The sequence below is a fragment of the Cicer arietinum genome, chromosome 6 (genome assembly GCF_000331145.2).
Source record: "Cicer arietinum cultivar CDC Frontier isolate Library 1 chromosome 6, Cicar.CDCFrontier_v2.0, whole genome shotgun sequence".
NCBI lineage: Eukaryota > Viridiplantae > Streptophyta > Magnoliopsida > Fabales > Fabaceae > Cicer > Cicer arietinum.
Window position 1 is genome coordinate 4,467,398 of NC_021165.2, and position 26,326 is coordinate 4,493,723.

Below are 26,326 nucleotides of genomic sequence, written 5' to 3' on the forward strand. Positions count from 1 at the left end.
TTTTTTCTAATAATATATATGTCATGCTAACAAGAATCTTTAGTGTACTAGTTAACCAATCAAAAAAGAAAATTATAAATTACTTTTTAAAATTTTAAATTATTTACACAGATTTTTAAAATATTATTTCTTTTTTGGGTTGTTTAACAAGTGTTGTTGAGGCATTTGTTGGGTAATTGATGCATATATCCTGTTTTTTTTTTTTTATTCCCTATCTACCCTAGTTTGAAACAATATTCCTGAAATGCCCTACTTTTTCGTTCCTTCAGGAAGTCGTTCCCTGGGGAAGCGACCTCTTGAAGAGGAAATTTTGCAATGTTAATAGGGGGTCGTTTCCTGGGGAAGCGACCTCCCACTGGGTTTTATTTTTTTTTTTTTGTTATATTTTAAAGTTATTTTATTATTAAAATTATTAATTTAATTATTTAAAAAATAAAATACTAATATTAAATTACAATAAAGTATAGTAATAAATTATAAATAAAATTTATATTTTAATTATTATTATTATTATTATTATTATTATTATTATCATTATTATTATTATTATTATAATAAATAATTATTATAGGTATAATTAAAAATTATTATAATTAAAGTGATTAAATAAATAAATTAAATGACAATAAAAATTAAATAATGATAACAATTAAATGAAAAGAAATTTATATTGATAACATGAAAATAAAATGAAATACATTAAATTATTAATTTAATTATTTAAAAAATAAAAATACTAATAATTAATTAAAAATACGTTAATAATTAATTATTAATAAATGTTATATTTTAATTATTGTTATTATTATAATAAATAACTATTATACTTTTAATTAAAAATTATTATACTTAAAATGATATTAAAAATTAAATAATAATAACAATTAAATGAAAAGAAATTGATATTGATAACTTGAAAACGAAATGAAATACATTAAATTAATAATAAAAAAGTACATCAATCAAATTTGAAAAAACAAAATACATTAAATTTATATCAATGATGTCCACCTAAATGACCCCCAGTCCCATATGTACGATGTCGTCGAACTCGTCTAGCTCTCTGAACAAGTTGCGGTTCTTCCGGTTCATCGTCATTTTGATCATTTTCTTCAATGTAAGCTGTAGATGGATTAGAACCACTGCCACCTGGTTCCATTACATTTTGGGATTGTTGATTATACATTGAATCAAATACAGCATATGCCGACTCAGGAGTTGTGCACTGAGTTCCAAACAAATTATAGAGAAGCCCATCTTCTGTCGGATAACCGGGTGTTGGTATTTCTGGCACCGACGGAACGTAATACTGAGATGGTGGTGGATCATAAAATGGAACTTCAGTAGCGACGTGTATATGAGGTGATGATGAAGACGGTCCTGCTGTGTATTGGTGTTGTGGGGTTGATTGGGAGGTCGATTGCACACGAGGATATGACGGCGGTTGTAAACGGGGATCACGAAGATATTGTTCTACAGATATAAACAATTTGGTGTGTTGTCTAAACCAAATCATATATTCTGTGCTATGACATAAAACACCTTGTACGATGTTACCTTGCAACACGTAATTATGGCGCTCATTCCAATGGTTTATTTCTTCCCTCCAAACCCAAGTCCAATTATCATCAATCCCACGCCTCATGTCGACCTCGTGATACGATTTCATGTCCTCTGGTGGTTGTGGTATTTGTTGATGTAAACCAAACTGGAGTGTGACCCTATCTGTATGATGTTTTTCAACAATATGATAACAGAGTAGATAAGTACATGCACTCCAAGTGGCCCTATCTTCTTCTGAAACTTCATGTTGGAACCCGAGATAAGGTCTCCAATAAAACTGACATGTAAAAAATAAGCTAAAGTAATTATAACAAGTATAAATAATAAAATATTTAAAAAAATTCAAATAAATGTGATTTAATATATTACTTCCTCAACCATCATGTGATCAATTGTTTTTCGATATCCTTCTACGTCGTTATGAGGAACTTTAGCAAAATTTAGACCACCAGAATTAAACCTGTCGAATATAATAAAAATAAAAATGTAATAAAATTATTAATATGGTAAGCAATTGGTTTTTTAAAAAAAATATAAAAATAATATAGTTACCTCTGTGCAAGTGGAAATATCCATGGTTTGGGAGATTCAGGAGCGACACAAGACAAACGATACCATGCCCAGTTTTGCAACAATAATGCGCATCCTCCCATAGATATTACACCAGGTTTCGTTGCAAGGCATAATTCTCTATAAAGTGTAGCTAAAACAGCTGAACCCCAACTATATTGGGATACTTTGTTTAAATCTCCTAATAGTGAAAGATACTTTAGATGTACACGGTTGTTGGATTTGTCAGGCATCAATAACCCTCCGATCATACGTAGGATGTATGCTCGACATGATGCTTGTTTTTCTAATTCAGATGCATTTTCACCAACATCGTCAAATGTATCCTTAAGCCACTTTAATTTAATAGAATTACCTTTTGTTGCTCCATCGGGTGGGATAACTCCTAAGTAATCTTGACAGATTTGTTTTACTTGCACAAAATTGGAACCACTAACAGGTAAACCGGAAACGTTTAATCCTAAAATGTAATAAACATCTTCCAAAGTTATTGTGCACTCACCTATTGGAAGATGAAATGTGTGAGTTTCAGGTCTCCATCTCTCAACCATAGCAGTGATGAGACCGACATCTATCTTATAGTTTCCGAGTTTTACAACTTCACCAAAGCCAGCCGCATGTAAATATGGTAATATGGAATTGTGGGACTGGGGTCATTTAGGTGGACATCATTGATATAAATTTAATGTATTTTGTTTTTTCAAATTTGATTGATGTACTTTTTTATTATTAATTTAATGTATTTCATTTCGTTTTCAAGTTATCAATATCAATTTCTTTTCATTTAATTGTTATTATTATTTAATTTTTAATATCATTTTAAGTATAATAATTTTTAATTAAAAGTATAATAGTTATTTATTATAATAATAACAATAATTAAAATATAACATTTATTAATAATTAATTATTAACGTATTTTTAATTAATTATTAGTATTTTTATTTTTTAAATAATTAAATTAATAATTTAATGTATTTCATTTTATTTTCATGTTATCAATATAAATTTCTTTTCATTTAATTGTTATCATTATTTAATTTTTATTATCATTTAATTTATTTATTTAATCACTTTAATTATAATAATTTTTAATTATACCTATAATAATTATTTATTATAATAATAATAATAATGATAATAATAATAATAATAATAATAATAATAATTAAAATATAAATTTTATTTATAATTTATTACTATATTTTATTGTAATTTAATATTAGTATTTTATTTTTTAAATAATTAAATTAATAATTTTAATAATAAAGTAACTTTAAAATATAACAAAAAAAAAAATTAAAATCCAGTGGGAGGTCGCTTCCCCAGGAAACGACCCCCTGTTAACGTTGCAAAATTTCCTCTTCAAGAGGTCGCTTCCCCAGGGAACGACTTCCTGAAGGAACGAAAAAGTAGGGCATTTCAGGAATATTGTTTCAAACTAGGGTAGATAGGGAATAAAAAAAAAAAAACAGGATATATACATCAAAATCCCGCATTTGTTAGCATTTTTCATAATCAAAATAAAACTAAAAGTAGTACAAATAGAACAAAAAGTGAAATAAAAATATTTAATTAACTGATTAAACAAAACCATGAACTCAAGTAAATTCCAATTTATCAATTTATGAGAGAGAAATACATAAATATAATATTGGCCTCAGTCTTTTTTAAAATATTTTTGAAAATGGATTACTCTAATATTTCTCTTATGTTGATCTCTTTCGTAAATAAAGCTTTTCATTTAGTTGAGAAATAGAGAGATTATGACATATATAAGACTATAGAAAAAAATTAGTTGGAAAAGGCTAATTGCTTGCATAGATGTTTCACAAAAAATGCAAGAATATTATGGGGCAGTATGTAACACTTATAAATAATAATCAATCGCTCCTTTTATGTATGTATGGTTAGTCAAAATTTAATTGAACAAATATGTTATTTTACACATTATATTATTTCTCATATAAATTCTTTGTAACAAGTAACTAATTTTATTTTTATTTTAATTTAGGTAAATAGTATTTTAATTCTACTTTTTAATTTGGGTAAATAGTATTTTAGACATGTAATACAATTGAAATATCTTTTATAAAAAGAAGTATAAAAATATTTGATTTATATAATTTTTATTGTATCCGTAGTCCTTTAAGTATTTTATTTTTATTTCAAAATTTTAGCTCTTTTAAAAAACTGAAATAATATTTTTCTTTTTATACTCATAAAAACTCAATAATATGAATTAAATAAATTTTATTTTTATTTAATAAATAAAAAATAAAACAAAAAACTAAATCAATTTAAATTTATTATTTTTTAATATGTGTGTCCAACATTAAAAGCAATATTTTAAAGTCCGAATCGATCGACCGATTCAACTAGTTCAAACAGAAATTGGATCTATATTTAGTTTGGTCAGTACACACAAAAGTTGTTGGTCAGTATGGAAAAAACTGGATTAGATTGGTCGGAGCATTGAACCAGCTCGATTTTTTTAAAACACTTTGTTTTTTTTTTTGCAAGAAAAGAAAAACAAATTTTTAATAAAAATAAGAATAATTTTTTTTTTTTTTTTTTATGTTTAACTTGAAACACATTTTTTTTATTTCACTCAAACTCTTGTTCTATTTAATCTGCAATACATTCATATTTGATCAGTTGAATTAAATGAGATTTGATATTAAAATTTATATTATAAAGACTTGTTTTTTTGTTGTAAATTTTAATATAATTTTTATACATATTAAATATTTATTGTAAATTTTAGATTTTTATTTTATAAGTCACAATTTTAAATATTTTAATTATTTATTTATTAAAAGAACGATTCCATGATAGTTAAACCGAATAAATCAATTGACCCATGATTAAAACTCTGGTGGATTCGATTTTGGATTGAATATTTGAGGATGAAAAGTTGAGAGAGCTTAGTAATGTTTAAAATGATGTAAGTAGCCGGTAGGTCCCCTAATAATGGAAAGGAAAATAAATATAGAAAAGCTTTCTCGATTTCCCTTTTAATTATTTGACTGGTCCTCTCCTCTCCTCATTGTCAAAACAATATCTGACAGACACCACAATATTTGTGTCAACACACAGAACTATGCTGCTAGGAAAACACTTCAAACTTAAAACTCGTCATAGTTGCATAAAATAATTAGAATTAAGAAAAATAGTTGCATCATTTAAAAAAAAAAAGAACTAGGGGATCGTTTTACTTCTTACTTTCTTAGAAACATTTTTTTTTTAATCTATGAATTTGTACTCATTTATGAAAAGCCTGAAAAGAATAATCACGTTTCATACGTCTGTATTTTTAACCATATAAATAAGTTTTGTTTTATACCTTGTACTAAAAAAGAGAGTTTTTTACTATATTATGTTATAACGTTATTTAGTATAGAATATGCTCAAATATCTATATTATAAAATATTTTATGTATGTGTAAAACTATTTTATATCATTAGTGTTTATATATTATTTTTTATCAATTATATTGAATTAGATATAAATTTGAATGAATCGTATAGTTCATTTTATAATATCTTAAAACCGTAGAGGATTAATAACACTTCATACAAAAAATATTCAAATATGCATTATATATTTATTAATTGTATAAATTATTTAGTTTCCTTCATAAAAAATATTTAGATATTGCTACGAATTTTTTTATAATTTATTAAATTTTGTATTTGTACCAATCGCATTATATTTTACCTATGCATTGTCCTAATTACTATTTGCTGATTTTTGTGTGTGTGTGTGGAATCATAATCGAATATAAGTTCAAAAACTCAACTAAGTTAATTAAACATAAAATCAGAACAAAGAAAATACAGACTCATCTAGTGAACATCTATATATATATTTAAAATTAATAAAATAGCATTTATTTTGGCAACCCTCAAACGTATTACCTGATTATTATTATTATTATTATTATTAGCAATGCAAGAACAACAATTTGTTTGGCTTAGCGACTAGAAACTAGCAATATAATGAATTATCTCATAATTAGTGTCATCTGAAAAATTTAAAATTAAAATTAATTTTATTTTCAATTTTAAATAAAAAATTAATTATTATTTTCAAATTATACACTCTAATTATAATAATATGCACTTTGTATTATAAGATGAATGAAATATATGCTTAAATTACAGTGAAATTGATATAATTATAATACGTAACTGCAGTATTTTAAGTAATTATTTTTATCATTCATTGCTATTATTTCAAATAGACTTAGTTTATTTCCAAAACATTAAAATAACAATTTAATTTGCATAGTTGTACGTAAAATTTAAAAGATTAATTTCATTGGTTATATTCTTTTAGTATAAATAAAAGTAGTTTTTTTATTTATAATAGCAAATAGACAGTGATACAATTTTTTTTATAAGCAATGCTACTATTGCCCTTGAAGCAGTGTATTATTACATACTATACATTTTTATTTTTTTGACTCATTTGTGAATAGAGACCATACACTGAAGTGGTGCTGTTTGGGGAAATGGACAACCACTACCGCTCAATTTAGACCACACTCCCACGGTGGATATAGTCAATAAAATGCCCACTTCAACACAAAAATGTCATGTTTCGCTATGTAATAACACAATTATCCATGAAGATATATAAATTCTTTAAGATATCGGTGCAGATATATAAATTCTTATACAATTTCAATTATAAAGTTTTATATTCAAATCACTAATAAACGTTTCATTTGTTTAAAAGTGATTAACAATAAAATATTTCGGTGTAAAGTAAGAAACTAATCAATTATAATTTTTTCTTAAATACAATTTTAATGATAATTATAAACATATTTGATATATCTGTAATATAAATTTATATCTAAAATATTAAATTTTCTTCATATTAATATATGTTAATTTCGCTCTAAACTCTTTAAAAACAAAAATATTTGTAATTAATTTGAAAGAGAACCAAACCATGTCGCCAAAACTTTCTTGAATGAGATATAAATTTTAACAATAAAACTTAAATTATATTACATACTTAAATTTTAAATATCTCACAATACTATACAAAAAATGACAATGTGAAAATAAAGCAATTTCTAATAAGATTAATAAATAATTTTTTTTAATTTTAAATTAACTAAAAGATATCTATATTATTATATCAAACGTCCTATAATCTTACAAATTGTATATAAATTTATGGCCTTTTATACCAACAATAAAAAAAAACTAAAATTTAAAAAGGAAAAAAAGAAAGAAGTTAAAAAACAACCAAAGTTCCTAATTAGCACTACCCAATTAACATTCACACTAGTGTATGTGTTTTGTGTGGTGTGTTGAAGTTTCTTTCTTTTTATGACAGCATGTGGGGTATGGTTTAATGAATTTACCTTTTCCTTCATCCTTATATTATTTGCATTCACATTCACATTCACATTTTGGACTCTACATAACATAATAAGATCCACCACCACCACCACCACCGGAGTTCATGGCGGATGGACATGGACCCACCATCCCCACCACTGCAACCAACACCACCGCCACAAGGCCAAAAAGACCACGTCCACCTTCAGGTCGTACTAACCTAGCCTCATGTGTGGTAGCCACAATCTTCTTGATTTTCGTCATCATCGTCATCCTAATAGTATACTACACAGTTTTCAAACCACAAGACCCAAAGATCGCCGTCAACGCCGTTCAACTTCCCTCATTCTCAGTCGTTAACGGCACCGTTAATTTCACTTTCTCCCAATACGCCTCCGTTAGAAACCCTAACCGCGCTGCTTTCTCTCACTACGACAGCTCCCTTCAACTCCTCTATTCCGGTAGCCAGGTCGGGTTCATGTTCATTCCCGCCGGCCAGATCGACGCCGGAAGGACACAGTATATGGCCGCAACTTTCTCTGTTCAGTCTTTTCCGTTGTCGGCGCCGCCGAATATGGGTCCCACACTTGCGAACGGAGACGGTGTAGGGTTTAATTTCGGGTTGAGGATTCAACCGACGATGGAGATTGAATCGAAGTTGGAAATGGCGGGGCGCGTGAGGGTTTTGCATTTCTTCAGTCACCATGTGACCGTTAAAGCCGGTTGCAGAGTTGCCATTGCCGTCACCGATGGCTCTGTGTTAGGTTTTCACTGTTAATTCTTCTTTTTCTTTTTCTTTTGTAACTGTACAATTTAGAGGTAATTCTAGATATATTAATCATAGTAATTGTCAGTGATGTTGAGGAAGTTAGGTACCAAAATCAAAATTGTAAAGATGAATTTTTCGATTTTCCCTTTCGGAATGCAGAGTTTTGTTGTTGTTCAATTTAATTAAGAATGCGTTGATTGATTATGTTAGTGAAACTATTCTAATCTGAAACCACAGGTCAATTTTTTTTTTTATTTTTTTTTATTTTTATTGTAATAGATTGAAATCAAAGATGCTTGTAACTTATAAATCGTATATTCAATTTTATTTTATGAGTGGGAGTGGGGACAAAGAGAAAGAGAAAGAGAAGTGTGATTATTTGTTTATGTTCCTTTTTATCGATGCAAGTTATTAAAGGGTTAAGTAAAGGGGTATGTGGAGGAGTGGGTAGGGTAGGGTAGGGATGATGAGTGTGAAGAGAAAGATGTGGAAATTGAAGCACGCTTTTAAGGCTTTTTAGAGCTAGCTAGCTATTTAGTTAATTAATTGTAGGTTAAGCAAAGTTGGATGCCAATGCCATGCCCATACATTACTAATTATTACTTTGATAGTGATACTAAATACTAATTGACAAAATGGTGTACTTTTTGCATTGGAGGTTTGAAATATGGGAATCAAGTCATGTAGAGAGAGGGAGGGCCAGCCTTGCATTGGAATGGGTGTTCCTTGCTCATTTTAGGGAAATTGATTGGTACTGTGTATGTGTGGCGGTATCTAATTATGTTAACTTTCATTTTCTATCCATCATGAGATGACAATGGTATCTTCATAAACCAACTTCATTTATATAGAAAAATATTTGGAATTGCTGATAAAATAGCCGGGCCTCACTAGTAGTACCGGAACAGATATTTTCCATTTTCTCAAATGTAGTTGTAACTTTTCTCTCTAAGGGTTTTAAGTGTGTAAATATCAAATTCTATCACTACTTATTTATTTAACTAAATGGTGAAGCTTACATGGTTAATGAACTTTAATGAAAGTTGAATTGTCCAAGAGTATTGAATTCCAATTTTGATCGGTCGGAACAATCTTTGAATATGATTTATTTACCGGTAGATTATCCGGTCAAATTGGATAATTAAGACTTAAGAAATCAATATCTCTATTTTTTAAGACAAAAATAGACTATCTCAGATAATTTGTTATCTTCAAATTTTAGCTCGAAGTTCATCTTCAAAGTTTAGCTCGAAGTTCAGTAACTAATGTGTAGTCAATATTTCTTTCTTTTTTGGTCTTTAGTTGGTTCATTGGGTCAAGTTTAATGTCCAAAGTGATTTAGGACGAATCATTTGATCTCGGATTGAATCTAATTGACTATACTGGTACACAAACCTCATAGACCTATTGTGTAATTAATGGTCTAAAGTATATGTGTAACTTGTACGTTACGTTTCAAACTTTGTCGTTTCATTCCTCTATATGTGATATCATGATAGTAACAATTGCTTTTGTGATATCATGGATGTATGTCACCTTAATCACAAATGTTTGATGGTCATTATTACCGTTGAGGTTTTCATAATCCTTTACGTTGTTGGGTCATTTGCCATCAACAATTGGATTTGAGGGACTTTTGGACCTCTCTTTGTCCCCTTTTAAGGAAAGCACCATTTATGCTCTTTCCATGTATCGTATTTATTTGTTTTGTTGCTAGTGTGTCATTCTCGTTTTCTGTCTTGTTTTTCAGTCGTCCGAATTAACTCGTATTTTCAAGATTCACATAATCGGGATGACTTCATTAAGTGAGGTCCACATAATCATAAATGAGATGATGTAGTTAGTCAAGGTTCTTTTCAGCACACAAGCCGCTTATACTTGTAAGTCAATCAAAATGGAAAAGTTTGATAATGTTCTTCCACTTACATTTATGAACCCATTGCTTCAAATTGAACCAAGTTGAGATACTCATGTAAATACTCAATGTATAATTTTGATTTTGAGGTATACTAATTTTCTATATACGTTCTTCTTTCTTGGTACATACATAGATCTTTTGTGGGATTAAATTGATCTATGAAGCCTCACTTGTGATGTAAGACTTTTTCAGCAAGTTTAAGCTGACTTGCAATGTCTTTATATTGAGTGAGTCACACCATTGAGTGAGCAGGGCTTGAGCTCTCATTTTGTTGAGCGAACATGGTTCAAATTCTTATTTTGATGACTGCCTTTTACTAACGTCATGGTAGTTTTCTTCGAAAGTTCTTTTGTCATAGTCGATATAAGTGTCTATTCTCACATTTTCCTTTTGATGTGATCCTCTTTTTTTCTTTCTTCTAATACTCTTTTAGTGTGGAAGAAAAAACTCTCTCGAACCAATTTTTAGTATTGTTGTAGATTGATGCACTTGAGGTGCATTAGAGATCCATGCTTTCACATCTTTGACCAATAATGAAATTGGATTTGATGTATGTTTCGCATCTTCCGGCACACGAAGTCAAGTATTCATTTTAGATGGTTATTTTATATCTCCAATGTATGGAGTCAGTTATTGGTCGAACCACTTGAGGTGTTTTAGAGATGCATGCTTTCACATCTTTGACCAATAACGAAATTAGGCTTGATGTATGTTTCACATTTTCTGGTGCACGAAGTCAACAACTAACCTCATTGACTTCTATCATATTCCAATGTATGAGGTTAGTTGTTGGATTCAAGTTTGAGTGATTAAATCTCACATCGACTACCAATAAGTTAAATGTTTGACATATAAGAGAGGTGACTCATATATCTATTTTCTTAAAGTTTTGGCTAGAGATGCGGTGTCAAAGTATCTTATGGTCATGGAGCATTTGACTCGTTGTTGCTTATGCGCTCCTTAAACTCTCCAACAAGTGGTATCTGATCCATGGTTAAACTTGACAGTGGAGTGGGAGTGGATTTTGGTTTTGCATTCTTGTGTCGAAAGTCTTATTAGCAGTGTAGTTAGGAGGTGTGTCCCTTTGATTGTAACGATAGTGCAAGTATAGAAAATGGGTGACTCACACTTGAGGATGTTGGATATGATAGAAGTCTATGTGTTGTAAAAAATTTATCATAGTATTATTCTTTGATTGTCATTAGACAACGGTCGTGATTTTTTTTTCTATCTGGTTTTGGAGTTTCCACATCATATTTTTTGTGTTTAATTGCGTTCTTTTACATTTCTCTATGTTTTTTTTACAACATCGTGTCTTCATTTTAGATGGTCATTTCACAACCTTAGTATGTTTGGAATTGCTGTTTGTTTTCGTAGATGGTTACATCTTCCGACATATGAAGTCGGTGTCCAAGACCGGCCCAACAAATTTAAAGGCCTAAAGCGACCTTTGAAAATGAGACTTTAAATTGTAAAAAACATAAAAATAAGGCCATAGTCTAGATTTGAACCATCTAGAGAAGACCCATCTTACACTTTACCAACTAAGTTAACATATAACTATAAATAAATTTGTAACATAGTTAACAATATCATAAACTATTTAGTTAGTTTGGAGGCCTTATTTTCTTTGTTAAACATATAAAGGCGATGTTTTTATTTTAGGTGGTTAATTCACATCTTGATTTTAGTACAATGTTATATGTCCACTATGATTTTCCTTTTCGCCTAGTGGTAATGCATATAAATTTAGTATGTGTATGGACAAGTTCAATATTTGTTGGTGATATCTTTTGCGTCCTTTATTTTTTCCTTGAAAAAGATAACAAACTATTTTGAAAAATTGCAAACCATTGGATTTAAACAACACTATCGATTAAAACAACACTATCACATCATTGAGCCAACACAAACTTGTTACCTTTATCTTTATAATATCTATATGCAACGTTTGACCTGTCTCAAATCATGGTACTATTTTTGAAGTTTTAATTGCACAATTCCTTCATTTATATTTGTTCTAGATCCAACTACATCCACTTAAGCTAAGTCGAATATCAGACGACCTGATCCAGTATGTGACAATGCAAATCTTCTCGAATCTATGACAAGCCGCTCACTCGAATGGAATTCAAAGTGATGGTCTATTCAACATCACCTAAACTTCCTATCATACTAGATGACAACCACCTATCACAAAGCAGATGGACACATGTCCGACATCCTAATGACCATCACAAGAAGGTTTGAGAAACTCTAGGAGGAACTTCTACATAAACCGACCTAGGTCATAAAGGTACAAACAAATTCTAACTTAAATTCTTCTCATACTTTGACAAGTTATTGCGTCGGAGTGTGCAAATACACCCCTCTACAAGGCTGACGGAGGAAACTTATTTTTCCATCTCTTCAAGGATACAAGCTATAAAGGTCAAACTCCTATATTCAGGGGCTCCGGTATCAAATAATGTTAATAAAAAAGAGTTTCCATTGCACAAATAGGTGATGGAGACCAACTGCCCCCTGGAATTTGGATTCCTTTCGGGCAAGGGAATTCCTATTTCAATCGCACAAATAGTTGCTGCAATGAAAGTTTACTATGGTCCAATGTCAACTTTTCTATTGATTTCAAAGACAAGAAAGACATGATACCAACTCGCATACATCATCATTACATTTTATTTTGATTTTCTGACATTTTCAAATAACTCCCATGTTTATAAAGAAAAATAAATCTGTCAGTTGATTCATTATCCTATAAATGAGTAATACATTGAAGTCATTTCATGCAACTTTAGCTGTCAAATTTTATGCAAACTTATACAACATTGTAAGCACCAGTGAACATCAAATAAGCTAGCTCTCAAACACTTTGACACTGTACTATTGTGCCCCTGACACCTATCTATAAATTTATGGAACAAAATTACAATACAAAGATACCCCCTGCTTAATTTAAATGAATTGGTCAGTCTTCACATGAAATCAAGAGCCATCAACCCCCCAATAAATTACAATAACTACATGAACTACTTGTAATTGTAGACCTTGTATTCAAGGCGCAAGTCGGGTTTCCACCACTGGTGAATCCCATGAGCTTCTTTGAAATCAGATGCAGGAGTAGCATTAACTGTTAGAGAAGCTGAAGGAATAAGGTGCAGGGGTTCAGATTCCTTCCCAAATGCACTCATCAGTAAACCACCAAGCGAGTTTTGAGTTGCTAATCTTTCGATGACTCCTGCGCCGATGTCCTCCATTTTTCTTCTATGTTCAAAGTATCCCATATACTCTGAACATATATGATCAGATGGATTCACAAATAAACATGGAACCCAGGCAGACAAAGCAGTGAATGGATCCAACGATAAATCTTTCGGCTGTTTGGCTTTCATAGCTAAGGTGAGTCCTGCCGTTATCACGCTGCCAGCAAATCGAATCCCGTGTTTTACTCTCTCATCCTTAATCTTCTCAAGTGGAGCAGATACAAATGGAGGGTTGAAAAGAAAAGATTCAATAAACATGCCATTCTTGGCCATGGTTTTCCCTGTAAGCATAGCCATTGCTGATCCTAGGGAGTGTCCGGCCAACCAAACATTGGAATCACCTACAGTTGCTACTGTGTTTCGAACAGCTTGTATAGCTATGTTAGAGCGAGAAGTTTGATGAAGTCCCTGTCGGATGAAGTGGATATCTAACTCAACATCACGTGAAACTGAGTGTGCTTTGGTTAGAGTCCCTCGAAAGGCAATCACATAACGTGGACTTCGATATAAAGTATCGTTACTCTGAGATGATGGAGGCTTGAATTCGTAGATTGCGCCAAAGATGGAAGAATCAACATCATCTACAAGTGGACGAAGCAGCTGGAAATGGAAAAATTTCCACCAAGGCGGTGCTAGAGCATCCGAACCTTCACGTTTTTCTTGCCTGTCCCTTTCTAGAATGTAAACACCTTGGACCAAACAAGCGGCAACTGACATTCGATGATATGGATTATCCCTGAATCAAATAAAATGGTATACTAACTGTCTTTACCAAATACTTTTAATAGGTGGACAAAAAACACACAAATCCTCAGATACACAACAACTATAATTCAAAATATCCTAAAGGCAATGCATTAAGATGATGATGATTTTTGATGTAGAGAAGCAAAATAGGTCTTGGAAGGCATACATTTTCCAATATACTGACATGAACACAAGATTATGTGCATGATGATGATATTAGTTTCACCATATATATTACCCTCAAGATACACTGTATCACAGCAACTGATACTCACATCAGATATCAAACAAGGTGGAGAATAAACAAAACAATATAATTTTAAGTACACAAGACATAGCGAAAATAATTGTTATCTAAGTACAGAAATAAAGGAGAAAATTTTAAAGCAGAAGAATGATTTGATTTGAAGATCTTACCATAAAACATAAGTCAAATGCAAAGGTCCTGAGAGGTCAAAACTTTCCCTCTCAGAGGCCATGACACCCTCCTCTCCTTTCTTCTGTTCAACTTCAGAGATTGTAAAACAAAAAGGAAAGAAAACATATCAGTACTTGGCCAAAATGATTCTCAATATGTCTATGCACAGATAAACTATGAAATGAGAAATCTCCCCTAAACATGATAAACTCATTCATGTGAACAGAACAAAAAACAAACGCTTCAGAAAATATGTCAAATTTTGCAGCAACTAACAACCATTACCCTGCATTATATGCAGCAAATTTAACACTTCAAGCTCTGCTAAATTAATCATGCAGATGAAAAACCCCGACCATAGCTCCAAAAGTTATATTTCTGCTATTTATACTTATTTACTACAAAAAAAAAAAAAAAGAAAATCATACAAACATATTGTCCAAGATCCTTAAAATATAGAGGAAAAAAAAACTGGAATATTCACAAGGGAAAAGTAAGAGAGATCTGAATCTAACTTATGGCAAGTAAAATATCTAGACACGTCATTAAAAAAAATATTGATTCAATTAAAATTTTGATTTTTAAGGTATCAGATTCTGGAACAAATTTTTGGTCTTATATTCAATTCAATTTCACGGTCACATCGAATAGTAAAAGGTTGAATCAATGAGGATATAACAAAAGTAATATTCGTAGAATATTCAACGAAACATTATATGATAAAGGAGATGAAAAAGAAAAAGAAGCAATTGGTGAATATAAATATTTGTATAGCTATGATTAAAAAATCCAGAATTGAGGTAATGGAGAAATGGTAACAGAAATTGCAATGTGAGATTTGGATCGCATTTGTTAAAAAGAATAAGAAAAACAAAATGAAATGAAATAATAAAATAGAATGATTGGATATGAAATTGGAAGAGGATTGGTATGTTACGTTGGAATAATGGGGGAGTGGGTGGTGGTGAAATTAACGACGTCGTATCGTATTCTCCTTGAGATGGATTGGATCTATCTGCTACCTTCCTCAGCGAATCGCTTTTTTACTTATTTATTACGACTCAGTGATTCAACCATTTTATCATAATTTATATATTATATATTGTTCGAAAACTAAAAGACTCATTAATTTTCGGATCAACTATCCGCGTCAAAAAAATATTTCGGATGAATTTAGGAGTTTTTTTATTTTTACAATTTAGGTACAGATTTATTGTTATGTAATGCGAAAAAAGAAAAGTTTCAACAGTATTATATCACATGTATTTTGGATGCAATTATCGTAAAAAATAAATATTTTTAGTTTATAGTGTCATTATAAGTGAATTAAGTTTATTTAGAAAATTAAATGAATTAAATCTATTTGGAAAATGGATTTTTAGCAGTAACTTTTTCATCTATTTACATTTACTTTAACTTTTTTATATCATAAGGGTTTGCCATAGGTACATGAAACATGACTAATAGTATATGATTTTAATTTTTTTTTTTTATGAGTATTACGCTTAAAAATATTTACATAAGGATCTTTAAAGTAGTTTCTGGTTATTTTTTATGTTATTATTATTACTTATAATTTAAATTAAATAGTTTGATATCATGACTCTTTCTGATGTTATTTTAAAAAAAAATATGTTATTTACAATTTAAATAAATGATAATTAATTTAAAAAAGTTTATGTTTCTTTTTATTGGAGGTCTGATAATATCAAAATGGACCATTTTTGAAAGTTTTCTTGCCAAGACAAACATGTATTTTTATTATTATATTTTAATCAAAATTCTAAGCCCGTTGTATTATTTAAAGGATAATTTAGGTACTTTTGATGTTATTAATTTAAAATACTCATAATTATCTATGATTTATTCAAATTTATAAATTTTTGAAATTTTGTTTTAGTAACAAAAGATGTAGTTTTAGTTAAATAAACACATAAAAATGCACAGACCTGTTTGGTAGAAGGATTTTGGAAGAGAACTAGACTTAATTTTCTTTTTGAAATTAAAAAATTATAAAATGTTTTTAAGATTAAAGTGCATATGAAATGCAAGAGTGAACCAGATGTAACTTCGATGATATTTTCTTAAAAAACGAAGACTCCTTGCTAGGCTTGAAGAGATTAACAACGTTAATAGTGGTGATGCAATTTGTTTCAGCTGAACCTTCAAAAGGAATTAGGAAAGGAACATCAAGATATATATTATACCAGGAGGATTTCTGCTAGTAACAAAAAGAGTGTATTAAATTTGGGGACAAAAGTTATAAATATCTTCTTTCTTTCTATAGTGGTGAAACGACGCAGAAACTCGGTGGAAGCTTTGATGGATAGTATGGGTAGATAGTGGTTTACGTCCAGTGGGAAACCGTTAACCATCCAATTTATTCTTTTGTTAAAGTAGTTTTCAGGGAGCCTATCAATACATTGTTGGCATTGATCCAGAAACAGGACATTCTATCTTTAGCAATTTGGTTAGTTAATCTTCGTAACATGATTTATAAGATCATGACGAATAGAGTACAACAAGCTATGCCTCTTTCGGTTTGTCCTAACTAATGCAGCTTCGTAAAGGGTAGATAAAGCTCAAACGATATGAGTATTGGCTCTGGAAGTTTCTCAAATCATGTGAAATGGGAGAGGAAATAAAAAGGTTACGGCAATCAAAGTTGATTCTATGATTATGTTAAATTGGGACTTTGTGGTGGATACACGGGCAAACAATTGATATTTTATCATCCTGAATATGATCGTTGAATTGAGTTTACTCTTCCGAGTTTCCAATTCTAGGTCTAACATTTGTAAATCACCCATCACCTGTTTTGAGTGCTGAACAGATCTGTGAATCACAGACTATATTTTCATTAGGTATTCTTCTTGTGATTTTTTTTCATAGATACCGAAGAATTCAATTTTAGAACAAAAAATTGATAAAAAGAAAGCTGCCATACAATAAAAATCCCATCACACACTAGGACATGAGATGCTAGAATTTGCCACATATTCCCTTGGAATTCCTTTTATACTGCGAAGGCATGGGAATTCTCAAACAAACCCGTCTTCCAGCTCCATAATATTCTGACAGGTACAAGGGGTACGTATAAAAAGTTAAAAACATCTGAAGTTAGAAGAAATTCAAACTATCTCTGAAGCTATCATTGGCAGAAATTTTATCTAGACATTATGAAATTTTTCACTATGCTTTAGTTTGAAATTTGAAATTAAGAAACAAAAAAAAAAAAAATCAAGCAGTTGGTATTTGGAAGAACTGAACCATGATAGGGGATAAACACTCAATCATCTCACTCAAAAATCATTTTGTTTTCCTTTCAGAGTCGCATACATCTAGTTAATACAACAGTACAAATTATAGTTCTAGATACTAGCAATATGAAAATAAGTATGATGAATGAAAATTAAATGGTTCTCCCTCTAGTATAAATGTGATCCGTATATGCGTCTACTTAGACCAAGCAACTGCGTCTATTTCAGCTTGTGCACTTCGGTACAACTCCAGTCTCTTTGCAAGGCCACTACGACGTTCCATAATTGCAGGATCCTCATTCAGTAATGAGGACAAACGCTTGGTCTGCAAAGAGTAATGAGGTTAATGCTTAATTTCTCCAACTATCAAACCCAAACTAAAAACAGTTAAATATCTTTTTGCTTTTAAATAAGTTTTTTGAATAAATAAAAAGCTTAATCAGAAAACTTGGAGAGGCAAATTTATTCTAACCTCCATTTTTCCCAGCTCAGTGAAAAAGTGATCAAGTAGGGTTCTTTTTGCCTCCCGTACTTGACAGTAAACAATAGACTTAGGAATTGAATGTCGCAGAGTAGCACAGACCATATTGACATATGACAAAATAGTAGTTCCTGTATATAAAGAGTGGGATTGAAAGGTCAGTTGTTACATGCCATTTTGAACACGACACAGAAGACATGCTACATTAAGCTGTGAGAACAATAAATTAAGATGCATTTAATAAGACCTACCAATTCTCCTTAGATAAGAATCATTATATCTATCAAAAATTGAATGTGTGGGGTTGCCACCCTTATCCACATCTTGGGGAAGCTTCCGAAAGAAATCAACAGTCAGATAGCCACTCTCCATATCAACCAGTTGTAGTGTTGCCTTTTTGCTTTCGTCTCTCATTCTTTCAAGCGAATCAATAGCTGCAGCCCCAACCTCAGCTCGGAGACCAGGATATTGCTTCAAGTCCTGTGAATTGACAAAACCAATGGCATAGTATGTATACAACTTGTGAGTATATGAAAAGCCAGGAAAATTCAAACAATATTAGTTTAATTTAATCATATGCAATCATTACAAAAAGGGCAAGTCAACCTGTGCAGAAGCAGCAAGGAATTAGCATTGAAAGAACAGAGGCACCAAAAGTCATTGGCCCATAGCATCACTAAATGGTAATCTATATTACTATTACTACATCATAATTTAATTTAAGTTTTAACTCGATAAGGAACAGATTTATGATGTAACAAACTACGGTTATCATTGTTTAGTCAAATGTTCTCAAATACACTTTTCATTGGTACCTGTTATATGATTAAAAAAAACATAGATAGAAAAGAACTATATGAATGGGTTGTATCTTCTATTAAGAATTCATACATAAAATTACATGTGGTATAAAATATTAGATTGGATCAGATTTTAAAATCAAAATCAAAATTGAAAATAAAAATATTGGGTTTTTTCTTCAGTTTTTCCAATTTTATATTTAATTTTTCTGGTTTTCATTGGATTTTATTGGTTTGTGAACAGCCTAACCAATAAAAAACACGTCTAATAAAGAAATGCAGATTCCTATTTTTCAAGAAAAATAAGACCATATTTCACATTGGTTTTTTGTTTTACAAAATTTATGGAAAAGCATTTATAGGCCCTTTTTTCTTGAACACTTCTAGAATTCACAAAGCAAATACAGAGGAATAGGAAGCACAAATATCTCTTAGTACTCAAGCAAAGGAAACCCCAAAGCTCTGCACATTTTCAACTTCTAAAATTGAAGCCATTCAATGATATTGCAAAATGAACCTTGTCACTAGAACGCCCTGACATAATCAGAGCACCAGACAGTATAGACTTTATAGAGCACAAATATAGCAGCAAGAAATACAACAAGAACATTAAATGAGTAGTCCCAGGAACAAACCAGAGTCTCACTGACAGCTTTGTGAACCAGGTCCTTTAATAGAGAATGAACCTGGAAGAATTCAATCCAAAACAACACTTCAATGAGTATGAACAGTGAGATCAACTATGACAATAACACATAATACATAAAAAATATCAAACTTGAAACAAGCTTTTCACAAGGTTGAAGGTGATGATAAGTTTATTTTTTCAAATTCCTTGCTAATAAAGAATCAAGTATTATTTTTTCAGAAATAAAAGAAACAGCAGTGCTGTTTAATCAAGTATTTTATTTCAAGAAACTCTTTACACCACCATCACTGCCACATAAGGTCTCAACGTTTTCTGTGCACACAAAATTTTCAATTGAGAGGAGTGACTATCCCTGTGGCTAAATGCAATTGCTATTCATGATTTTTCTTATGAAAATCATACCGCATCAACAGCTGCCTCGGCAGGGCCCCTGATAGTAATTAGAGTGGATTCAATGAGACGGCGATATCCTTGTTCTGGAGCTATAAGATGAGGTTGGTACCCATCAGCTTCTGTAATAAGTTTCCTAATATTTTCCATTGAAAGCTGCTTGTCAAACTGCAACCTTTTCAAAGCAGCAGGGAGCTGATTGTCAAAGACGTTATAAATTCTATCACCTCCAGGTCGCCTGTAGGAGAATGACGCATTATTAAAGTTTGTGTGAGAAAAAGAAAAGAAATACTGCAAGATGATGATATTGAAAAAATGGACTTGCACATTAAATTGTGAACTTAGATCAGAAAAGAATAACACATACACGCCATCGAGATGGTCTTTGAATATTTGATCAAATGAGCGACATATTTCCATGATTGCATATAACTTGCCCTGCATGTGATGATGGGAAATCGGTCATTAGAAAATTCCAACACGAAACACTAAATAAGGATCCCTGAAAACGGAGTGTTGTGTTATCTATACCATAAACTATTTCAGTTCATCAAAATAAATGGACATACTGTGGGATGGATGCTCAAAGAACACAGAATAACAAAAGTCTGGAGGGAACGACAAGGACTTGTTTGCAATTACTTGTATCAGTCATCAAAGAATTTGGAACTGATAATTTAAACTAGCTGACAAAATAAGAGCAAACTTACCCCAGCATCAGCTGCAACAGGCTTTCCCAAACGAGTCAGTTCAGTTTCAATTTCATGAATTGTTTTGTTAATAAGAGACTGAATGCCTGGAATTTTGGACTTGATTACTGTCTCCAAATGCTGAGATATAAAGCAGTATGACATTAGTCATTAAAAGCTACTAAAACAAGATTAAATAAAATATAAAAACAGAACATTTCAGTCAAATGATGCTGCTACAAATTATTTTTTATGTACCTTTGAGAGCATCTTCGCCAGATGCTCAGACCCCATTCTTGGAGCAAGGTGTTTATATTCGGGAGTACTATTAAAGTATTCCCGTTCTCTACGCCTTGCAGCAATCATGTCAACATTCTTGTTTATGTCTGCTTGTGATCTATTCACAACACCAATCCAGGGAAACTTTAACCTATATGCTCTCCCTTCCAGCATCTGAGCAAGCAAAGGTTTATATCACGGATCAGTGCTGAATGAAGTGTTTACTTTTATTGCTTCTAAGAATAAAACAGCTCATCATTATTCAAAGTTAGGTTATAAACTTAAGAGGGGGTGAGCAAAGATTAGTCAGCTTGAGGCTATGCTCAATTCTGCAGCAGAAAGGCACTTCAACATGAGAAATTGTGAGCTTTATGAACAATATTCAACTCCTTAGTTCTTATAAATATGAAAGTATGTCTGGAGTTCATCCTTAACCACGTAATACTTATACACACAAATAAGAATACAGCATCATTGAAATCAAGCTCATATATTTTCAATAAGGAAAGCTAACAGTTAATTTTGGCAATCGATACTCCCTTTCCTTATGTAATCCAATAGTATGTAATTAATTGTATTACAGATTTCTAAGCTACCCCTTCAAGGGCATAGTTGTAAAAAAACATTAGCTAACATTTAGATTCTAAAATATCAATAGTTTTGAAAACAAAAGCCCACAATGTTAATAGTTAAGGAACGAAGGAGTAATTAGTTTCTCGCTCATCTTCGCAGTATCCATTTAATAAAGGTCCATCTTAAGAAATGGGGGAAACTAGTAGAGGCTTTACGAGGAAGGTATCAAAATCTCTTGAGTATAGAAATGTATGTGTTGTATTTCATGACTTACAAAGAATGAGTGTATATAATTTTATTCACAAATGGGCTTATATTATAGACTCAATGCCTAGAACTCTAACATTCCCCTTGAGGCTGAAGAATATAGATTATATGCACCAAGCTTGTTACAAATAAACTCAATCTAGGGGCCTTTGAGATACTAAGTGAGAATATCAGCTAGTTGATAATTGGAATTAATGGAAGTATGAACTAGTGACAATACAACTAGATAGAACTTTTTCTCTATAAGATGGCAGCTCAACTCAATATGTTTAGTGCTCTCATGAAAAACCAAATTTGAAGCAACATAAAAGCAACTAATAATCATCACAAAGAAACTTCATTGGAGAGACCTCTGTAAATTTCAAATCATGAACTAGTTGTTTGAACCATATAAGCTCACATGTGACCAACACCATAGTATGGTATTACTAGGTCTACCAATGAGCTTGACTTGGTAGAGATGGATGAACTATGGCTCTGATACCATGTAAAGAGTGTTTACAAGGTTACATACATATACATAAATGCGCTTATGGACCCAATGACTAGTATTCTAAAACTAAGTTTTAGAATTCAATTCGTAGATAGTAATTGTAGACATATGAAATATTTTAGACCCCTCTTCTATTGTTTTGAGCAGCTTAGACCTTGTAATGAATTATTACCTTGTCATTGCATGTTGTTATATTAGAACAAAAAAATAACTTACATCAACAGCATCAGTACCCTTGTCCATAAGATCAATCTTTGTCAAAACTCCAATGGTCCTTTCCCCTAAAAGTTGAAACAAATAAACCAACGGATTAGAAAACCAACAGACTATTTACTTCAAGTTGTCCAATTCAGTCAGCTTTTCTAAAATAATCAATAATGCAAAAAGTTAGAATCGTGATTAAAATTTAAATCTACAGCGTAGTTGTAATTGTAAAATAAAGCATATTGAATTATTGATTCTCAACAAACCATAAAAATTCAATATGAGCAACATTCAAAGCCAAAAGAAAAGGAAATATTGAAAGTACCGGTTGGATCCACTTCGCGGGAAATTTTAATTGCGTCAGATGTTGCAAGATCTTGATTTGCCGGTGAAATGGCCAAAATTATACAGTTAGGCTGCAAAATAACATCAATTTCAGCACCCTACATTTTCTACATGGGCATATTTATTTTTCAAAATATTCTAGAAGAACTTCCCTTGGTTGTTGAAAAAAAATAAGTTCATAAAAGGTAAGCGCAACAAGGTTTTCACTTTTGCACGTCAGATAACTTTGCAAGATAAACTTTCTAGCAAAGTAATTTACGATTTAAAAAAAAAATTAAATCATACAATTTAATCCTTAAACATCTTATTTTCTAATAGAAGCTTTAGGACTGGAATGGACACTACCTTCTCAATGTAGGAGCGAACCATATTCTCAATGTCGTGCACAATACTGTCGGGTTGACCCTCTGTATTTATGCAAAAATATCTATTAACATATCATATACATCATAAAAAAACAAAAAAGAGAGACATGTCAATTTGATGCATACCTACAGCTACCTTCGTAAGCCCAGGAAGATCAATGAGTGTCAAGTTCACAACTGCAAGAGTCCCAAGAGGTCACTCATAATTGAAACTTAAATAAAAGGAACAAACAAATAGACCACAAGATGATGATGCTATACTTAAGCATTGTTGCCAACATATCTAAGTATTATAGAAATGTGAGATGCAACGGTAGATAATAAAGAAAAAACAAAAATTCGAACAAACCATTGGGAGAATATATGCTGAGATGAATAGGGACACTTGAAATTTGTTTGCTCCGTCCAGTTTCTCTATCAGTTTCATCTTGAATCTCCTTCCTTACAGCAGCTGCACAAATTAGATCATCATCATTAACAGCCATACATATTAGAGATGTAATTAGTTATTAGTTAGTTACTAAGTTAGTCCCCTAGATGTCAGCTTAGTGATAATTTGAAATATCAAGGGACATGTCCAGTTCAAATCCAGTATGGAACAGTAGTAAAATGACCATTAATGACACCATTATTAATGATAATTTTCTATTCCCTGTTTCTTAATAAATAAATAAATAAAAAACAAAGTCTCTATATAAGTGATGTAATCAACATTCTCATTATCAATACAATTTCTATTTTACTTTCTACATTTTCCTCTTATCCATGGCTTCCATACAGAATAGTAATAATATATACATGGAAACATGTTGAAAGCGGTCAATAGAGTCAGTAACGTTCAAATCGGTAAAACCTTAACTAGTGGCACATACAAGAATATGAGAGTGAGAAAGGAAAAGTACCAAAATCAGTGAACCTTTTCCTCGGAAGGTGAAGAAACTCCGCATACTCTCTTGTTCCTTCATCACTCTTGTGAAGCTGCAAAACGAGCGGTCTTCGAGTAACGATCCCTGCAATAAACGCGTCAATAAAGAATAAATTTCAAAATCACAACCACCGATCCTGAATCCAAAAGTAAAAAAATAAAAAAAATAACTACCTGATCCACGGGGTAAGAAATCTTTGCCGACAACGCTTTCCAAGACGGAGGACTTTCCAGAACTCTGAAAGAAAAATAACAATAATTATAACAAGAGGGGAAAACGAGAGAAGAAAATAGAAGGATCTTGGAGAGAAAGATGACCTGACCACCGACGACGGCGATAGCAGGAAGAGAATCCCATAGAGTAGGGAGTGCACTAGCTTCACCGTAGTCACCTAAGGCGGTGCAAGCTCTCTGGATTTTGTTCACCAAAGATATTAAGTTTTCCATCTTGATTTCTTAGATCGGATCTATTTGACGGATCAGTTACGGTGGGAGTATCCGCCGCGATGTGCCGGCGAAGGTTACAGAGAGGGAGTGAAAGAGGAAGCAATTGGATTGTGGTGAAGAAGAGGGTTTGAAGGTGAAGCGCGTAGTGTTTGTATTTGAGAAATGTGTGTGGACTTGGTTTTGAAATTGAAAAGAAGACGATGTGTAAGTTGAAGCAACCCCACCCAACGGAACAACAGCTAGAATAAAAGGAAAATGAAAATTGAAGTGTGATTACCGCTAGATATTCGTTTCCGTGTCCTCTTTCTTCCATGGAAAATAATAATAATCGAGTAAATAGAGTAAAATAATAATATATTTTTTAAAATAATTATTTCATATTATTTTAAGTCTTTTGTTTGAATATGTAAACTCAATATAGGTTCATTAAATGAGGTTTATCATACCACATTATGTTGAAATAATTTATTCATTTTTTATTTCAGCAATGAACTCATGGTTCATTAGATAAGATTCACCACTAACTGTCCGTGATATATTTAGTATTATAAATAAATTAATATAAAAAAAAGTAACTGCGATGAAGTACTGTTTCTTCTTGACAGTACCGTGGTGATTACATCTTGGTACAACTCCGAACTCACAAAAAACTAAATTTTACATCCTGACGGACGAACGGATTTAAGTACCAAATATGCTCTAAGTGGTCTCCACTATTTCTTTTGAAAAAAAGAAGATGCGTTGATTTTATTGTTTCACATGATAACCGTTGTCGTAAAATAAATAACATAATTACATAATTAATCTTTTGTTTATATTTGTTGAGTGTAAAACGATTTAGCGAATTAAATTCATTTCTTTTTTTTCGTTTCATCCATGTAACTATAACTATTACTCGGTAATTTTGACCCATAGTGTGTCTATATGTGTAGCATTATATTATTACAGTTCGTTTTAAAAATAAAGTAGAACTATTTTCTTTCTAGAATCAAAGAAAATTGATTCACATACATTTTTTTAGAACATTCTGTCCATATGTGTATTGTGTAAAAAACACCGAATTATCTTCTTTCTAAATTTATTTACAAAAATCCAATAAACACAATTTAAATGGTAAAATATTATAGATTTTTTTTTTTCGACAAAAAAATTATTTGTATTATCTCATTTCTTTGTATTTAGTATACAAATTTCATCCCTATGTATTTTTGCAGGGCGTCTCAATTTTTTGAAGGCCATGCTTTAAAAAAATTATGTAGTTAAAATCATAAAACTATAACATAAAAATCCAATATTATAGTAGAAGCGGTGACAGGTTGCTAAATATAAAATTTTAAGGTGTTTAGTATATAAAATTAATATATCAATGTAATTTTTAAAGTTTATGGTATAAAAAAATTTGAGGTCCTTCCTAATTGGGGATCTATGTAAATATTTTGGTTATACAGGTTGATAGTCGGTTATGTATTTTGAAAAAAATTGTTTCGAAAATTAACGCACACCATTGCGTATCTCGAACTCAAATATGGAACAACACGTACAATTTAACA

The 26,326-nt window shown here is 31.1% G+C and overlaps 4 protein-coding genes across 6 annotated transcripts; 1 reads left to right on the top strand and 3 right to left on the bottom strand.

The window, feature by feature from the left end:
• Positions 1 to 997: 997 nt before the first annotated feature.
• On the bottom strand, positions 998 to 2,747 carry LOC105852236 (serine/threonine-protein phosphatase 7 long form homolog). Its single transcript, XM_012716669.3, has 3 exons — positions 2,116 to 2,747; positions 1,933 to 2,023; positions 998 to 1,840 (listed from the first exon to the last, which is right to left on the bottom strand). The coding sequence occupies exons 1-3, from the start codon at positions 2,682 to 2,684 to the stop codon at positions 998 to 1,000; spliced, it is 1,503 nt and encodes a 500-aa protein (XP_012572123.1). The 5' UTR covers positions 2,685 to 2,747.
• A 4,685-nt stretch (positions 2,748 to 7,432) lies between these two features.
• On the top strand, positions 7,433 to 8,478 carry LOC101495352 (uncharacterized). Its single transcript, XM_004503555.4, has one exon. It carries the CDS (start codon positions 7,619 to 7,621, stop codon positions 8,270 to 8,272), a length of 654 nt encoding a protein of 217 aa, XP_004503612.1. The 5' UTR covers positions 7,433 to 7,618; the 3' UTR covers positions 8,273 to 8,478.
• A 4,419-nt stretch (positions 8,479 to 12,897) lies between these two features.
• On the bottom strand, positions 12,898 to 15,684 carry LOC101495683 (GDSL esterase/lipase At4g10955). 3 transcript variants are annotated; one of them, XM_004503557.4, is made up of 4 exons: positions 15,547 to 15,666; positions 14,895 to 15,007; positions 14,609 to 14,699; positions 12,898 to 14,180 (listed from the first exon to the last, which is right to left on the bottom strand). In XM_004503557.4, the coding sequence occupies exons 2-4, from the start codon at positions 14,944 to 14,946 to the stop codon at positions 13,211 to 13,213; spliced, it is 1,113 nt and encodes a 370-aa protein (XP_004503614.1). In that variant the 5' UTR covers positions 14,947 to 15,007; positions 15,547 to 15,666; the 3' UTR covers positions 12,898 to 13,210. The 3 variants fall into 3 exon arrangements, with proteins under 3 accessions (XP_004503614.1, XP_004503615.1, XP_073226467.1); XM_004503558.4 differs by lacking the exon at positions 14,895 to 15,007 and having other exon boundaries at positions 15,547 to 15,684; XM_073370366.1 differs by lacking the exon at positions 15,547 to 15,666 and having other exon boundaries at positions 14,895 to 15,081.
• Positions 15,685 to 17,884: 2,200 nt separating this feature from the next.
• Positions 17,885 to 25,028, bottom strand: LOC101496451 (dynamin-related protein 5A). The gene is made up of 16 exons (XM_004503559.4): positions 24,648 to 25,028; positions 24,504 to 24,567; positions 24,307 to 24,414; positions 23,754 to 23,855; positions 23,531 to 23,581; positions 23,385 to 23,446; positions 23,020 to 23,110; positions 22,707 to 22,771; positions 21,137 to 21,331; positions 20,900 to 21,019; positions 20,557 to 20,627; positions 20,202 to 20,427; positions 19,786 to 19,836; positions 18,602 to 18,830; positions 18,342 to 18,481; positions 17,885 to 18,194 (listed from the first exon to the last, which is right to left on the bottom strand). The coding sequence occupies exons 1-16, from the start codon at positions 24,774 to 24,776 to the stop codon at positions 18,066 to 18,068; spliced, it is 1,833 nt and encodes a 610-aa protein (XP_004503616.1). The 5' UTR covers positions 24,777 to 25,028; the 3' UTR covers positions 17,885 to 18,065.
• Positions 25,029 to 26,326: the final 1,298 nt, after the last annotated feature.